At 41.3% G+C, this 18666-nt stretch overlaps 2 protein-coding genes across 2 annotated transcripts in view; one reads left to right on the top strand and one right to left on the bottom strand.

Moving 5' to 3' along the window:
• mipol1 (mirror-image polydactyly 1) overlaps positions 1 to 2587 on the top strand; it is a gene marked incomplete at its 5' end in the record, with an annotated part of 108225 nt that extends 105638 nt beyond the window's left edge. Inside the window, one exon of the mRNA XM_079261675.1 lies at positions 2448 to 2587. Within this exon, the coding sequence (XP_079117801.1) occupies positions 2448 to 2514 (67 nt within the window). The 3' untranslated portion in view covers positions 2515 to 2587. The remainder of the gene's footprint in view (positions 1 to 2447) is intronic.
• Positions 2588 to 14066: 11479 nt separating this feature from the next.
• Positions 14067 to 16894, bottom strand: foxa1 (forkhead box A1; the record flags this gene model as incomplete). Its single annotated transcript, XM_079261521.1, has 2 exons — positions 14067 to 15209; positions 16829 to 16894. 2 exons carry the CDS (start codon positions 16892 to 16894, stop codon positions 14067 to 14069), a joined length of 1209 nt encoding a protein of 402 aa, XP_079117647.1.
• Between the last annotated feature and the right edge of the window lie 1772 nt (positions 16895 to 18666).

Raw genomic sequence — 18666 nt, 5'->3', positions numbered from 1 at the left:
TTAGTGAACATATTAGCATAAATGCCATTTTCTTCACAATACTGGAGAACAGCTGAGTTAAACAAAATAACAAACACACAAAGAAACTCACTAAATGTGACAACAAAGTTGAAACAGTCGGCAACACTAAACAATGAGCCACCAGGTGGGTAATAGGAAGGGGGCGAGGTCGCTGATCCTGTGAACCAGCAGATGACAAAGTTAAATATTGATACCTCTGCTAATTAATCTCCAAACAGATATTAAATTTTATTCTTGATTAGCGTCTGAAAACCACTTGCTGGGCACAGCCGAATTACTGAAAGGCAGATGCATATTCAGGAACATTAAAAGAGGTATTGATACTTCAGTATTGATCGGCACCTCACTCCGCTGCACCACCTCAGCTTCTTCTGTCAGACTACAGACCTTCGCATCACTTCCACACCATGGGAAACCTAAACAAACATGCAGTGCTGGTACTAGCATCCCGCCGGCTGCAGTTTCCATGACAACAGAATGTCAACTGTGATGTCAAACTGAAACATTCACTGATGTAATGTACTCATTGATCTCCACTCTGTGTGTACAGCAACCTTTACATACACACTGAGGGTTGTATGTAAACAAGACACATCTTCAGAGGAGGGAAATCAATCAGAAAGCCTGATGTGTGGATAGTCTGAGCCTCTGGTGGAGGTTCTGGACTTCTCTGGTCAAATGGGTCGCTTCACGCCATCAGAACAGTCCTCTCCAGCTGCCGTCACATCGTCATTCTCATTCAGTGAGAGCATCTCTGCTGCCGAGCTGACAGGGAAAATTAAAACTTCCCATTCTGACTGGTGTCTGATTCGGAATAACGTGACTTCCTCCGCTTCTTCGGGTCTCATCAGCCTGAAGATGAAGGGATGAGATCTGGGATGAAAACAGCTTAAGTCTTTGTCTGCGTCCTGTGCCGTCCTCCCAGCCTCAAACCTTTCTGCTTTAATTTGGCTGCTGGCAGGGGGTTGGGGGGGGGCTCCAGGTTTCTGGGCAGTGAAGAGGAATGTTTGCTCTGAGATGGGAAGGGCTGCGGAAAATCTGCTGCTTATTACTGATGGGAAGTTTAATTTGAATTGGAGAGAAAGTCTCAGTGAGAGAAAGGTCAGACAGATTCCTTTCTTCTCTTCCTTTCTGGGCGAACTGGGTCCCTTCACTGGTCCAAATGGTTCGAGTTTACTGCTCTGAGGTGACCTGCTGACTGTAGGAGACCCCCTGAGACCAGACAAGACCACCTAAAACCAGCTAAGACCTGATGAGACCACCTGAAACTCACCTAGACTGGCTGAGACCAGACAAAACAGGTTAAGACCAGCTGAGACCTGACGACACTGGCTGGAACTGGCCTAGACCAAATGAGACCGCCTGAAATTGGCCTAGACTGGCTGAGACCAGACAAAATGTGCCTAGACCAGCCACGACTGGCTGGAACCATAGACTGTGTATATAAAAAGATGGGCGGAGCCTCCGTGACGTCACCCGTAGGTTTCTGAAGAGCTGATTTGAAGCTTGGTGGGCGGATCCTACCATCGCCATCTTGGCAGGGACATGCGTGTCGTCTCGCCCGGAAAATACAAATATGGGCAAAGAGGTGGAGCTGAGAGGAGGGCTGTGAGCGTCATGGTGGATGATTGACATTGAGCGAACTCTGAGTTTTCTGTAGCTAAGAGCTAACCGTGCTAACCCGGAGATAACAGGAGCTAACCAGCTAACGGAGGTAAGCGGGCTAAAGCTAAGTCACGTTGTTAACCGGCTAAAAACTGCGGTTGTTCTACGTTCTTCTTACTTAAAGCGGGAGATCGGGTACCTGTCAATCAAAAGGACACGCCCCTAAATATGCCGAACTTCGAGATTAAATTACTTTTAAACGGGCGAGTTAGAAAAAAATGCACTCCCCCAACAGTTGTCATGAAGGTAAACCTGACCTATTAAACCTAAAATAGATTTTTGAACCAGGCTGTAAACATGTTTATTTCTGCTGTAAACATGTTTATTTCAGCTGTAAACATGTTTATTTCTGCTGTGAAGTTGGTCTTTTTAACATGGGAGTCTATGGGGATTTGCTGTTTTGCAGCCCCTAATGGATGAAGGGGGAACTGCATGTTTATGCACTTCCACACAGACTTCACTTTTAACAACCGAAGGCTCCGTCCATCTTTCATCTACGGTTTATGGCTGAACTGGCCTAAACTGGCTGAGACCAGACAAGACTGGTTGGAACCAGCTTAGACCAGCTATGACGACACTGTTAGGTTCTCTTGTGATTAGTTTAATGATGATAATGATGATGATGATGATGATGATGATGATGTGATGCTCAGTTCCTGACCTTCTGTTTAAGTCTATACAGAGACAGACCAGTACCAGGACCAAACCTGGGTCCAGTTGGAGACTTGTAAAACTGACATCTTCCTCTTCCTCTTCCTCAGGTTGGAGCGCTTGGTGGAGGTGCTTCGGAAGAAAGTGGGAACAGGAAGTCTTCGTGCCGTCATCTGATGGTTCCATTGGCCCGAGCTGATCGTCCGGATGTTTCCTTCCCTCTGGAAACATCTTCAGATGCTGATTGTTGTTGCTTCTCAGTCTGACCTTTGACCTCTGTCTAAGCTGGTTTTTTATTGGTTATCTGTCATGAAATAAAACTATCAGTCATGTTTACAGCAGCACAGTCTCCTCGTCTTCCTCGTACCACACCCTCCTCCTCCTCCTCCTCCTCCTCCTCACCTCTAATATCCGATGAGTCTCTTGATGGTTCTGGTGTTAGTTTAAGCTCCGTCTCTGCTGTAGGAAACATGAGTTTCATTTCAGAGGATCACGATGACAAATGACACAAACGTCTCTGACTTCATCTGCTCTAAAAACTTGAAATTAAAATTTGACGACTTTACCGACTTGGTCCAGAATCAGCTGGAGCTTTAATCTGCTCTACCGATCCCAACAGAGGCGGTTCTGGTTCTGGTCTGGAAGTGGACCGACGTCTTCAGATGGTTCGTCTCCCAGAAAGCTGGTGGTGGTCCAGGCTGTAGACCAAGCAGAGATCACATCATCTCAGGACACACAGACCACTGTTTTCCTGATGGCCTTGAACGCAACACGTGACACAGCCTCCAGCCTGCATCCTGTCTAAATGCGACGGGGCGACGTGATTGGTCCACCTCTGCTCTGCTCCGACCCGTTAACACAAACATGATCTTTGTTGTAAAAACACTCATTGTTTGTTGTTTTTATGTTTGTGTGATGAGACAAACATCTTTTTTAGATGCTCAGTAAAACTAATGTGAAATGAAGAAGCAAACTTAACTCAAAAACAAACAACAACAAAAAACTGAAAAACAAATAAAAAAGCTGTAAAACTGCTAAACAAACAGCAAACAGGACGGGAAAGATAAAGTTGTGTGAAATGAAGACGTCCTGACACTTTCCATCTGACAGCAGTGTTACGTAGGTCGTCGGGGGGTTGTTGCCTCCCACCGGGGTCCGGTTGCCATGGTAACGGCGGACCACTTGTGGTCGACTTGGGTGTTCCGAGCTTAATCCTGCAGCTGTTAATCTGCTTGTTCTCCAGAAAAACTCGGTTTGTTGGAGCTCCAACTTCTGACGCCACCTGGGACTGCGTGCATGTGTGTGTGTGTGCGCGCGTGAGTCTGTGTGCACGTTCCATTGATCTCTTGTTAACTCTAAAATCACGTTCAGACTCTTTACATGAGAAACAGGTCGGTCACAGCGGGGAACCCTGCTGTCTGACTGGCTGTCTGGGCTCAGACCCTCCTCCTGCAGCCAGACCTCCGCTGCACGGCTCAGTGTCCTCCTCCTGCAGCCAGACCTCCGCTGCACGGCTCAGTGTCCTCCTCCTGCAGCCAGACCTCCGCTGCATGGCTCAGTGTCCTCCTCCTGCAGCCAGACCTCCGCTGCACGGTGTCCTCCTCCTGCAGCCAGACCTCCGCTGCACGGCTCAGTGTCCTCCTCCTGCAGCCAGACCTCCGCTGCACGGCTCAGTGTCCTCCTGCTGAAGGAAAGAAGGTTCTGGTGGTCGGAACGTGGTTCAGGGGAGTCCCACTCCGCCTGGTACCAGCACCAGCAGGTGTGCAGGTGGAGAAATGTCTTGTGATCTGCAGCCTTTCTAATAAATGAAGGCTCAAACTGACTGAATTTTTGTTTAACTAAAAGAAAACTTTCTCAGACCTGAACCGAATCTGCTGCACAAATTAGTTCCACTTGTTCCAGAACGGCTCTAAAACCGGCTTCCAGAGGGTTTAATCTGTATGAATGAGAAAAGTAACAAGTTTAGTATTTTATTCTAAGTTTCTTGGTGAGACGGCATCTTTTCTCTTTAAATATGAAACATTTCCAGGACAGGAGGATAACTTAAGTCTTTCTCTCTGACTAAACTTTGGTTTGTGTGATGAGACGAGTCAACTCAGGTGGTTAGGATTACTTCACATGTGGAAATGTACACGTATGTACTTTTAAAGTACCTTCTCGATCTGGAAAAGTTACTCTCATCATGTAAAATACACATTTCACCTTCAGACACCTGGGATTAAATGTAGATTTTAGGTTTATTATGGAAGTTTTTATGCATGTGGAAATGAGTAAATATGTCAAATAACTAAACTAAATAAAATTATTTACATTTTTAAAGACTTTTAAGGTATAAGATTTAAGAAATGTTATGTTTTAAAATGTGTTCACACCTTTTTTAATATAGAAAATATGAAACTTTACTAATTTTTCTGCAGAAATCTCAGATTCATATATTGAAAAAGAAAAGTTGATGAAATGTTGACATCTTAATAATGTTTGGACTAAAAGAGTAAAGTGTGTCGTTTTCATGACAGCTCAGTGATGTTTGAACTCATGAACAGCTTGTGTAGACAGACATGCTAAAAGCAGCTTTCAGGCTGCTGAACGAACATTAAGTTATAAGGAAATAAAGTTTCTATAAAATCCAGAAACATGGTTCTGGTGGTGCAGTGGATCAGGGAGGAAACACAACTCTTAGAACTACATCTGTTCTGGCTGCGATGGAGTTGGAGGAGAAGCTGAAGATCATTTGTTAAAGTTCAGATAAATTATTTATGTTTTTCTTTCATCCTATAAAACTTCCAAATATGTCTGTAAATGAGGTTTGTAACTCCAGGTTTAGTCTCGCTCCAGGGAGAGATCTGGGAAGGAACCAGGATGAGGAGAGATGGAGGAACATGAAGATGGAAGAATCACAGAAAGTCCTGCTCAGATTCAGTCTGAACCACGATAGACTCGTTTTCTTCTGCTTCATGCTGAGCAAACTGAGACTCTTCTGCTTCACATTAACATGTTAAACCTGTTTCCATCAGTTGAATATGTTTCCAGCTGGGTCACTTCATCCTGTCCTGAGATGGAAGTGACCCTCAATGCTTTAGTTTTATCACCTTGTTGCGTGTTCCCTGATCTGACTGAAGTCACTGGATCCTGTTTGGGTTGAGAAGAAAGCTCCCGCGAGCCTCGAGCCACGTCTTCCCGTTAATCTCAGCTGCTCTGGCTCCCATCTTCTGCAGGACAGGTGTTGCTTTCAGCTTCTAGAGCTTTACGTGGTTTAAGACTTACATCCGAGAACCTCTGCAGTCCAAAAGGTCCCTGAGGTCATGTGACCAGGGTCAGCGGAAGGTGCAAGACTCAGGTGGAGTCTTCAGAAAAGCTCTGGAGCTCGTACTTTTTATACTTTAACATTTTTATACTTTCTCTACATCTTTGTATTTATAAATGACATGTACTTATTCGCTGAGAAATGACCTGATAGATGGAGGTGTGTGAGACTTTTCTGGAAAAACTCAAAGACGTGTCAGGAAGTCTGTGTCTGGATGTGCTGACGTCTTGGTGACTTCAGCAGGTCGTCCAGTGACCTCTCTGTCTCAGTTCACTCCAGCCAGAGCTGGAAGGATGGAGGACCAGTAGGCTGGCGGGAAAGAACCAAACCCTCACCAGGCCACGCTGAGCTGTGAAAATGGTCCAGGAAGAACCGGTTTCCCAGGAATGATCCTGGTTCTGCTCCAAAAATCCGAAACCTCTGGTTTTTCTTTTATTCTCTGAATGTCTGCAGTTTTTGCTTTTTATTGTTTATTGCTTTCTTGTGTCAACATTCAGGCAGTGAAACCGACTCAGGTCTAAAGTGGACTAATGAGAAAAGAGCAGCTGTGTTGTGTTCAGGGAGCTGGACCAGTCTGACCAGAGAGACCAAGCCCCCCTCTCTCTCCTCAGGACCACCAACCTCATCCATATTACGGCCTCACAAAGCTCTAATAAACTTCCTCCGTAACATTTTAATGGAAAAGCAGCGGCTCCTCTCTTCTCCTCTCTCTGATTCTGGAGGGGCTTTCTTTGCACTTTTTGGTGACCGAGCACAATTGTGTTATTGGAGATAATTAATTCCAATCCCCATCAAAAGGCCTTAGTGGCCCTGGGGCCCCTCTTCGTGGCTTTCTAGTGGGGGAATGAAAGAGGACGGGAAGAAAGAGGCCGAAGGCTGCCGTATTGTGACCGACAGATTCTTCCATAAGGCGCGAGAGGAGAGAAAAGGGACCGAGGGCTTTTGTAAGATGATGCTGGGGGCCCGGGGACCGCCACTGACACCAGTGTGGGCTCCTGAGTGGCCCGGCTTCACCCTGCAGAGAACATATGGCCTGTATTACAGCAGCAGACTTGGGTGGCAGAAAATCACACACAGAATAAAACGAGTTTCAGGGAAACAGCAACTGAGCAGCAGAAATCTATAAAATAATTTACTATAAAATATACCTGAATTATTATCAGAAATATGAATCAATAATGACTAAAATATGTCTGAATTATAACTAGAATTACACTAAACATTATAAAACATAATTATAAAATGTTACTGAAATTTGACAAAAATGACTAAGACTAAAATAACATCTAGTACAGAAATCTATTATCAATAATCAATGATCAGAATAACAGAATAATTTAATAACCATTCTCAAAATTTTATATATATATATATATATATATATATATATATATATATATATATATATATATATATATATATATATATATATATAAAATCCAGAACATATATATATATATATATATATATATATATATATATATATATATATATATATATATATATACACACACACACATATGTATGTATATGTATATGTATATATATCACAATCAGAAAATGTATTAGCTTGTGCTTTCAAAAATCAGAAAGTCAAATTGCAATCTGATTTGTGTGTGGTTAAATTTTCTGTAAATATAATTTTAATAATTAGTAGAAATAAACAAGATTTTATTATTGTTTGTGTTCATTATTTTATTTTGTGTAAACAGAATTATTAACAGAAAATTTCCTATTTATTCCAGAAATCAAATAATAATAATAATAATAATAATAATGATAATGAAAGTGTTCACTCAGCCTGCAGTCAGTAATGTGAGAAATCAGTCTGTCATGTGGAAACACTGCTTTTTAAAATATCTTTGTATTTCCGTATTTCAAATTAATGGACCTAAAGTCTAAATAGATAAAGAAATTATAATGAAATTAATTCCTAAACTGCTCTGGATTAAAATGTTAGATATTTATTTATTATTTATTTGTAGTTTCAGACTCGGTTCTGGTCTGATCCACGCAAGGTTCTGTTTTTTACTTCATCAGAAAAAACGTTTCATCCTGCGTGGAAAGAATTCAGTTTTTATGCAGCAGAAGAAGATTTATTTATACATTTAGTCTTCAAACCAAAGCTGTATAAAACATTAAATAATAAGAGACTAAAAACATTGAAAACGTAATATTTTCTTTTCTTTTAACTGTATAAAAATGCGGTTCTGTTTTGGTGTTTGCTCAGGAGGTTCTCCGTTTCTGTCGGTCTGAGGTGCGGGATCGTGTCTGCATATAAAAATCCTCTTGTGATGATGTCTAGGTCCGTCTGACTGCGGCCCAACCGGGAACCCGCAGCCGCGGTGCGCGTGCGGGAACCCGCAGCCGCGGTGCGGGAACCCGCAGCCGCGGCTTTGCGGAAACCCGCACGCGGAGGCAGAACCACCCGGGATTACTTCAAACTAATACAAATCAATAAATACATTTTCAGTATTTAAAAAAAGATATTCACTAAATATAACTTAATAAAAAATAAATTTGTTATGACTAAATTATCAGACGACCCCCCCAAAAAGAATAAAGGACCCTGAAAATATCTGCAGATGTGAGGCGCGTGCACCAAGAACCTTTCTCATGTTTCTCCTGATCACACGGATGGAGAGGAGCTCTGATGTAAACACGTGACAGATCACTTCTGTTGATTACCAACAGCTGATAGTTTCCTGTTCAACAACAAAATCTGCATAAAAATCTATAAATATTGAGAATAAATCAATAAACTGATCACTTTCCAGTTGGTTTTATTTGAAAATGACAGAATAAGTTAAGAACATGCAGCAAAGTCAACAAAGAGCAAACGGGGGTGGGGGTGGGGGGGTGTAAATCAGCCCAAAACCTCCTGAAAAGTTCCGTTCATGCAGTGGGATCATCAATACAGTCGCTGATGTTTTCTACTCAAGTCCGGAATGATTGATCCAGGATCAGAAGTTTTCTCCACTTTGATCAGATAATCAATCACTATGTTTCAGTCCCGAGCTGCTGTCACCAGTCTAAACCAGTCTGAACCAGTCAGAACCAGTCGGAACCAGTCAGAACCAGTCTACACCAATCAGAACCACTCTGAACCAGTCCGAACTAGTCAGAACCAGTCTGAACCAGCCTGAACCAGTCTGAACTAGTCAGAACCTGTCTAAACCAGTCATAACCAGTCTAAACCAGCCTGAACCAGTCTGAACTAGTCTAAACCAGTCTGAACCAGTATGAACCAGTCGGAACCAATCCAGTGCGGTTGGCCGGGTTACCTGTCAGGGAACCAGGTCACATGACTAGCAGGAACTAAAGTGGACCACAGTTCCAGCAGCGCACAGACCAGCTGATCAGCTTAAGACCCCTCTGATGTCATAGTGAGCAGGTCCAGACCTAGTCCAGGTCCAAATCTGGTCCAGGTCAAGTTCAAGTCCAGCTCAAGAGCAGGTCAGGTCCAGATCAAGTCCAAATCTTGTCCAGGTAAAGATCAGGTTCAGATCCAGGTCCTGATCACATCCAAATCTGCTCGAGATCAAAATCAGGTCCAAGTCCAGGTCCAGTTGCAGGTCCAGGTCCAAGTCCAGGTTCAGGTCCAGGTGGGGGGAGGATCAGGTCTAAATCTTGTCTGAAGAGTTATTTCATTGACCATCAGAACCATCAGTCTGGTTCCGTGATGAGGTTGAAATTCTGGACCTGGAGCAGCAGCTTGACTTCCAGATGTTCAAGATGTTCCAGATGTTGCATCATATTCCCGCTCAACATCTGGAGCATCTCTTCTGTTTAAGGTTCTCTTTCAATCATCAAACCATCAGAGCCGGGTCCATAGGATCAGTAAGTTAGTCCATGGAGCTGGTCAACACAATGAGCAGCGAGAATCTGATGGAAACACTCAGAAAATTCAGTCATTTCAGCGTTTGGACTTTTGGAGGACCAGAACCGAACCAACATTCAGTCCCAGTAAAGATCCGGTCCATCAGAACATCAGAACCAAGTTACACAGGAGCATTTTCAGCTGAGGTCCTGATTTCCCATCAGTCTCAGAAGGGGATCAGACTAAGAACCGACCCAGACCAGAACCAGGAGCTGCCCTCATTTAATAAAAGCCTTTTAATCTGAGCAGTTTCTCAAACTGAGGGTCATGACCCCTGAGGAGGTCAGCAGAGACGCATTCAAGGTCGTGGGAGAAATAAACCCTCATCAAGCTCTGATCAGAAAAATGCTCTCTGATCATTTCTGTAAACATTACCATGACGACCACACCACCATTATGAGGTGACCTCTGACCTCGGATCAGATGTCTGAGAGCAGATGACCCTCCTCCAAACCTCCTTAGTGAGGGTTCCTTTCAAATGAGAATCAGAACCAGGGCGGTTCTTGCATCCGGACTTGGAGGTGTTTCTGCAGACCGGATCCTCAGATGCAGCTTCTGGTTCTGTTCTGGTCCGATCCTCAGCGGTAGGCTGTGAATGTTTTACACCTACCATCCGATCTGCTGAACGTTTTTATCAGAATTTAAGATTACATCTGGAGAACGATCTTTCTGTAGAACGTTTCATCAGAACTTTAGATTACATCTGGAGAACGTTCTTTCTGTAGAACGTTTCATCAGAACTTTAGATGCATCTGGAGAACGTTCTTTCTGTAGAACGTTTCATCAGAACTTTAGATTACATCTGGAGAACGTTCTTTCTGTAGAACGTTTCATCAGAAATTTAGATTACATCTGGAGAACGTTCTTTCTGTAGAACGTTTCATCAGAACTTTATATTACATCTGGAGAACGTTCTTTCTGTAGAACGTTTCATCAGAACTTTATATTACATCTGGAGAACGTTCTATCTGTAGAACGTTTCATCAGAACTTTAGATTACATCTGGAGAACGTTCTTTCTGTAGAACGTTTCATCAGAACTTTAGATGCATCTGGAGAACGTTCTTTCTGTAGAACGTTTCATCAGAACTTTAGATTACATCTGGAGAACGTTCTTTCTGTAGAACGTTTCATCAGAAATTTAGATTACATCTGGAGAACGTTCTTTCTGTAGAACGTTTCATCAGAACTTTATATTACATCTGGAGAACGTTCTTTCTGTAGAACGTTTCATCAGAACTTTATATTACATCTGGAGAACGTTCTATCTGTAGAACATTTTATCAGAACTTTAGATTACATCTGGACAATGTTCTTTCTGTTGAACATTTAATCAGAACTTTAGATTACATCTGGAGAACGTTCTTTCTGTAGAACATTTTATCAGAATTTTAGATTACATCTGGAGAACGTTCTTTCTGTAGAACATTTAATCATAACTTTAGATTACATCTGGAGAACGTTCTTTCTGTGGAACATTTTATCAGAACTTTAGATTACATCTGGAGAACGTTCTTTCTGTGGAACATTTAATCAGAATTTTAGATTACATCTGGAGAACGTTCTTTCTGTGGAACATTTAATCAGAATTTTAGATTACATCTGGAGAACGTTCTTTCTGTAGAACATTTTATCAGAACTTTAGATTACATCTGAAGAACGTTCTTTCTGTAGAACCTTTTAACAGAACTTTAGATTACATCTGGAGAACGTTCTTTCTGTAGAATGTTACATCAGAACTTTAGATTACATCTGGAGAATGTTCTTTCTGTGGAACATTTAATCAGAATTTTAGATTACATCTGGAGAACGTTCTTTCTGTAGAATGTTACATCAGAACTTTAGATTACATCTGGAGAACGTTCTATCTGTAGAACGTTTCATCAGAACTTTAGATTACATCTGGAGAACGTTCTTTCTGTAGAACGTTTCATCAGAACTTTAGATGCATCTGGAGAACGTTCTTTCTGTAGAACGTTTCATCAGAACTTTAGATTACATCTGGAGAACGTTCTTTCTGTAGAACGTTTCATCAGAAATTTAGATTACATCTGGAGAACGTTCTTTCTGTAGAACGTTTCATCAGAACTTTATATTACATCTGGAGAACGTTCTTTCTGTGGAACATTTTATCAGAACTTTAGATTACATCTGAAGAACGTTCTTTCTGTGGAACATTTAATCAGAATTTTAGATTACATCTGGAGAACGTTCTTTCTGTAGAATGTTACATCAGAACTTTAGATTACATCTGGAGAATGTTCTTTCTGTGGAACATTTTATCAGAACTTTAGATTACATCTGGAGAACGTTCTTTCTGTAGAACCTGCTGGAGCCTTTGGCGCTCAGTCCGATTCTAGTTTCCATATTTACTGTTTACACGTAAACATCCCCATGTCAGAGATCTGGACCCTGTTTCTGGATATTCTGGTTTTTTTGATGTTCCGGATGATTTGGAAGGGAACAAGATTAATCTGGATATTCTACTTGTTTTAAATTTTTCTGGGTGTTCCTGGTTATTTTGATTTTTTTTGGATGTTCTAGATTAATCTTGATGTTCTGGATTTTTAGGATATTCTGGGTTGTAAAAAATTGTTTTTGATTTTGTGATTTTTTCTTTTGGATGTCCCTGATCTTCGAGATATTCTCTATAGTTTTAGATGTTTTGGCCTGTTCTTGATGTTCTGGATTGTTCTCGGTATTCTGGATTTTTTTGATGTTCTAGATTATTCTTGATGTTTTGGATATTTTTATGTTCTGGATTATTCTTGATGTTTTGGATTATTCCTAAAATTCTGGATTATTCTTGATGTTCTGGATTATTCTTGAAGTTCTGGATTATTCTTGATGTTTTGGATTGTTTTTGGTGTGCTGGATTTTTTTATGTTCTGGATTAATTTTTTATGTTCTGGATTATTCTTGATATTCTGGATTATTCTTGATGTTTTGGATTACTCTTGATTTTCTGGATTATTCTTGATGTTCTGGATTATTCCTAAAGTTCTGGATTATTCTTGATGTTCTGGGTTATTCTTGATGTGTTGGGTTGTTCTTGGTGTTCTGGATTATTCTTGATGTTCTGGATTATTCTTGAAGTTCTGGATTATTCTTGATGTTTTGGATTGTTCTTGAAGTTCTAGATTATTCTTGAAATTCTGGATTATTCCTAAAGTTCTGGATTATTCTTGATGTTTTGGATTGTTCTTGAAGTTCTGGATTATTCTTGATGTTCTGGATTATTCCTAAAATTCTGGATTATTTTTTATGTTCTGGATTATTCTTGAAGTTCTGGATTATTCTTGATGTTTTGGATTGTTTTTGGTGTTCTGGATTTTTTTATGTTCCGGAATAATTTTTGATGTTCTGGATTATTCTTGATATTTTGGATTATTCTTGATGTTTTGGGTTGTTCTTGGTGTTCTGGATTAATTTTCGATGTTCTAGATTGTTGCAGATGTTTTGGGTGTTTTTTTCTCTGGGAAAAATAAATAATTTTTTAAAATAAATCTCATTTCACGTTGTGACTGTTTTGGAGATTGTTGCTGTTCTGGATTGATTTTGATCTGGATGTTCAAGATCAGGACTATAGATGTTAGTCACAGCGAGAAAGCAGGCTATACACACCCGATTCATATGAATCTCTTCAACGGTTTATCAAGTTCTGTACAGCGACTCATTCATCTGAATCAGGTGTGTTGAAGCACTGAAACATCTAAAATCTGCAGGACTCTCAAGAACCGAACTTTTATGGTATAGATGTTCTAGATCAGGGGTGTCCAGAGTTTGTACTTGAGTGCCTGTCCTGCAGGCGTTCGATATATCCCTGCTCCAACATATCTGGCTTCTACTATATGGATCCAACATGAAGTGAAGTTCTGCACAATAACTGATTAGTATGAGTCAGATGTGTTGGAGCAGGGAAACATGGAAAACCTGCATTATTGCAGCTCCCAAGGACCGGAGCTGGACGCCCCTGTTCCTGATACTCCAGATGTTCTCATTTTTACTGATGTTCTGGATGAACTCCGTAGACTTCATTTCTCAAACATGATCAAAACGAGGAACAGGACCACCGGAACCAGAACAGGCCGCTTTTAAACAGAATCCAGAAGAGTTTTGTGTTTCGGCTCAGAATCGACCCAGAGCATGCTGGAAGTTCCAGGACTCTAGACCAGAACCTTGTTATCAAAGCTTGAAAAAGTCTGATTCTTGGGGTCCAGGTTAGGACCAACTGGAAGTACCAGAGTCTGAAAGGGTTCTGAGTCGCAGATGTAGATCTGGACCAAAAGACACCGAACATCCTGAGCTGACAGAACCGACCCTGATCCGACTCTCAGCGAGATCCTGCATCAATCATCTGTGTCACCAGGGAGCGTGATCGTGTGTGTATGTGTGTGTGTGTGTGGTAGTGGGGGGTGGGGGCTTGACCATACGGCCTGGCTTGATCACAGTGCCGGAGTTTGGTTCTGCAGAATCTGGTTCGTTATCACAGTCAGACAGGAAGTCCAGGACAGCTGCATGCAGAGGGTCAGAGTTCGGACAGCCGCTATGACGAGCTGTTCAGGAGGGGTCTGGGATACATTCCCTGGTAGTACGAGGCCTCTAGAGGCTCCATGGTCCGCCCCCCCAGACCCGACGTCCCCCCAGCCCCGTAGGAAGAGTACTGAAGCGCCTCGTAGGCCTTCAGGTCTAGTTTGTGCTGCTGCTCCGAGGATGACATCAGGTTGTTGATGGAGAATGGGTGGTTGAAGGAGTAGTGGGGGTCTCCTTTGATATGCAGGGGGGGCTCGTGGGTCATGGAGTGGGGCGGGAGAGACAGGGACGACAGGAGCTGAGAGCCAGAAACCTTCAGGTCCAGTCCGGGCGGAGAGGAGGTCTGACTGGACGAGGGCACAGATGAGTCCAGGAGTCCAGCGGGTTTGATGGTTTCCCCTGGAGGAGACTCTCCCCGGACCGCCCCGCCCCCCCCCTGCTCCTTCCTGCTGTCAGACTTGGCCGACATCTTTTTTTCACACTTGAATCTCTTCTGGCGTCGCAGGTAGCAGCCGTTCTCAAACATGTTCCCGGAGTCCGGATGCAGCGTCCAGTAGGACCCCTTCCCCGGTTTGTCTGGGGAGCGGGACACCTTGACGAAGCAGTCGTTGAAGGACAGAGAGTGTCGGATGGAGTTCTGCCAACGCTGCTGGTTCTGCCGGTAGTACGGGAACAGGTCCATGATCCACTGGTAGATCTCGCTCAGCGTCAACATTTTACTGGGAGCCTGCTGGATTGCCATGGTGATGAGGGAGATGTAGGAGTAGGGGGGTTTAGCGTGGGGGTAGCTCCGTCGGAACCCCTTGTTGTCCCGGGCCCGGTTCAGGCCCCCACTGCCGTAAGCCATACTCGGACTCATCGTGGGACTCATTCCTCCATATGGGTTCAGGGCCATGGAGGCCTGCTGGGCCGACACTGAGCCCATCCCAGATGGACTCAGACCCCCGCCCATGGAGGCGACACCCCCACCCAGACCTGACATTGCCGCAGAGGCCGAGCCGCCCATACCACCTCCCACCGAGGAGGGGCTGAGCCCGGTCCCGTTGTAAGACATGTTGAATGAACCCGATGTGGTTCCGCTGCTGGACATGTAGCCGGACATGGAGGCCATTCCAAGACCAGAACCCATCCCGCTGCCCGCCATTGGAGAGTAGACCTGAAGAGAGACCAAAACCAGACAGAACGGGTCAGAACCCACGTAGAATCCCCTGATCCAAACACAATATCAGCAGAACCAGTTCATTTTCATCTGGCCCTGAAGATCAGAACCACAGGAACAGATCTGACACAGAGGGGCCAGGATCAAGACAATCCAGGTCCAGATCAGCTCAGCGACGGTGACCTTCATCTTTGTCTGTTTCACCAGAAATATTTTTATTAATTTCCATCAATTTGATAATAAACTGATCAAAGATAAATTAATAATTTATCAGACACCCTATAATAATAATAATAATTATTATTATTAATAATAATAATAATAAAAATAAAAATAAAAATAAAAAAAACTAATAATAATAATAATAATAATAATAGTAGTAGTAGTAGTAGTGGTGGTGGTGGTGTTTTAGTAGTTTACAGTTCTGTGATCTAATTAAAATAATTTTAAAAACTGAAAGTAATTTTTACTCTTCGGGATGTTTCCGGGCTGAAAAGTTCGGTTTGAGTCCAGCAGCATCAGAATATCAGACGGAAAATCGTTTTTATTTTTAGGTTAATAATTAAAAATATGTTTTTCCATTAATGATAAAATCTGATCAGTTTAAAACCGCTGTGTAAAACGGAAACATGCTGAAAATAAAACAATACAATTACCTAATTATTGGTTTTCTAAAATATTTTATTTTGTCTTTAATCAGTATAAATAATCTGACACGGGGACCGGATCCGAACCGGACCAGAAACCATCAGACTCAAGAGGGAAATTATTAATAATAATCAATAAAAAACTGATCAGCGGACTTATTTTTATTATAGATAAGTTTATTATATATATATATATATATATATATATATATATATATATATATATATATATATATATATATATATACATACACACATATATATATATATATATATATATATATATATATATATATATATATATATATATATATATATATATGTATATTCTTTTTTTTTTTTTCTTTTTTAAAGACCTGATAAAGTTATTTGGACGAAACAAAGAAAAATCTGATAAACGGCATTTTTCACTTCACGCCGGCGCCGCGCGCGTCTCAGGTCGCAAACATCAGAGTTTAACTCATAATTTGATTTCCTCCATTTATTGCTTCTATTTTATATCATTCATCAAATGAAATTATATAAATACATTAAAAATATATAAAAACGAGAAGTTGAATTAAAAGTTTTTTTTTTGTTTTTTTCTAATTTATTTCTTCCCTTATTTTCTCTTTTCTCCACTCAGAATAAAAAAGGAACAATTTACGAACAAACTGATAAAAATATCAACTTTTTTCTGTTTTTTTTTTTTTTTTTTTTTTTTTTTTTTTTAACTCTGTCTTCTTCGGGAATACTTTGTGTTTATTTGGCATTTGGGTCGGAACCAACCGAACCTTTTTCACTTTTTAATTAATCTTGAATTCTCCATTTGTGTGAAAAGCGAAGTTTTTCTGGATTTTCTAGACCCGAACTTCGATTGTTTTTTCAGAAATTCTGCGTGTCAGATCCGGTCTTTAGGGTCGGATTTGAACCGGGCCAGCCTGGCTCCAGAACCGGCTGGAAGCTCCAGAACCGTGTAAAGTGACCCACCTCCTCGCTGTAGTATCCGCTCCAGTCCGGAGCCTCGTGTCCTTCCATCTTCACCGTGCCCAGCATGACGGGCCCCCCCAGCCGGAACACGGATCCTGCTGGTCCCGCTCCTGGTCGCCTGGTTCCGTCCCGGTCTGGATGAGTTCTCCCTGAGCCTGGTGGGAACGCGCCGAGCCGAGCCGATCGGAACGGATGGAGATGGAGAGTGAGGAGGAGAAGGAGGTGATGCGGACCTGCGGACTGATCCTCCTCCTCCTAGGTCCAGCCCTCCGCTGCTCCATCACTCCTCCACCTGAACCCAGACAAACTCTCCTCCTCTGAATCACACAAGTTCTGACCCAACAGGAAGGTTCTGGTCCTCCTGGATCAGCAGAACCTTTACAGGACATCAGTTCAGTTCATTTACAACTTATTTACTGGTTTCCATGTTGAAGATACCAGATTAGAGGAAATTAATTGGATGAAGAAAAGTTTAAATGACTCAGCAGAAAAATAAACTTTAGTTTTTATTTTTTCCATCCAAACTTTAACGTCAGAGTTAAAGAGTGTTGAGTTTTTTTTTCTTTCTTCTTGTTTTTCTCTCTGTTATGTTTAAAAGAATCAAACTGAGTTGTTTAGGAAAATAAAATATCTAAACACATCTCATGATGATCTCCAGACCTCCTACTGGGAGGAAACCAGTTCTCAGGAAAACATGGCCTCCATATTGACCTCATAATCCACCTTTCACCATTGTTTCCGTGTCAGGACATGTTTTAGACAGAAACACACAGTTTACCTGCTGGAATGATGAAGATGAAGGACCTAAAATTACTGCTGGTTGTGTCATGTGACTGCTCTCCAGTTCCTGCTCAAACCAGTTTAAAACCAGTTATCCAGGCAGCTGCTGCAGGTCTGACATTATTTCAGCTAAAACACCAACGTCCTGCTGCATTTATGTTCATCAGTTCTCAGCTGAACCTGAAAGCATCATTGAGATGTTAGAGAGCAGGGATGTGATGCTGCTTCACCAAGAGGAAAATCTGCTTCTAACGCAGCACATCTAAGGTTCAGGCTGCTTCATCCTCCTCTGCATGGCTCCATCATTTCATCACACGTTTAGCACAAAATCATTTAAAGAAACTGAAAGAAAAATGTTTTTATTATCATCATTGTTGAAACCGTGATGATTCCAGATCTTTTCCCTCCCTAGGTTGGATCATTTTCATTTCATTGGTCAGATTTACATTTTTTATTTACCTATAGGAGCAGAACGAATATCAGATTTAGGAGTGATCAATGGAAGTCCTGCAGCAGCTTTTCTGTGGAAACATCTTATTTCCCTCCTGTTGACACGTGATTTTACTCCATTAAGATTACGATTCTTTTCTACGACTGAAAAAAACTTCCCGATCATCAGCACAAATCTTAGCTGCTAATAGAATTTATTATTATTAGGAATAATAATAATAATCATTATTATTATTACTATTATTATCTTATTAATATAATTACAATAACTATAATAATAATAATTAATATTATTTTATAATAATTATTATTATTTTATTATTATAGTAATTATAATAACTATAATAATAATAATTAATATTATATAATAATAATAATAATAATAATAATAATAATAATAATAATAATAATAATAATAATAATAATAATAATTAGAAGAAGAACATTTTAAGAAATGACCATTTTCAGTCTTATCTTGTTCATCTTTGTTTCATGTTCTGACCCGGTTTTGACCCGGTTCCTGAAATAATTCCGGTTGATGGTCAAAGAGCAGTCCTTACTGGTTTGTTAACTGGTTCCAGTCTGCTGATGTAAAGCTGTTAATGAAC

Source organism: Telmatherina bonti, assembly GCF_933228915.1.
Source record: "Telmatherina bonti genome assembly, chromosome: 22".
In the NCBI taxonomy this organism is placed as follows: Eukaryota; Metazoa; Chordata; class Actinopteri; order Atheriniformes; family Telmatherinidae; genus Telmatherina; species Telmatherina bonti.
This window is presented reverse-complemented; position numbering and strand designations above follow the sequence as displayed.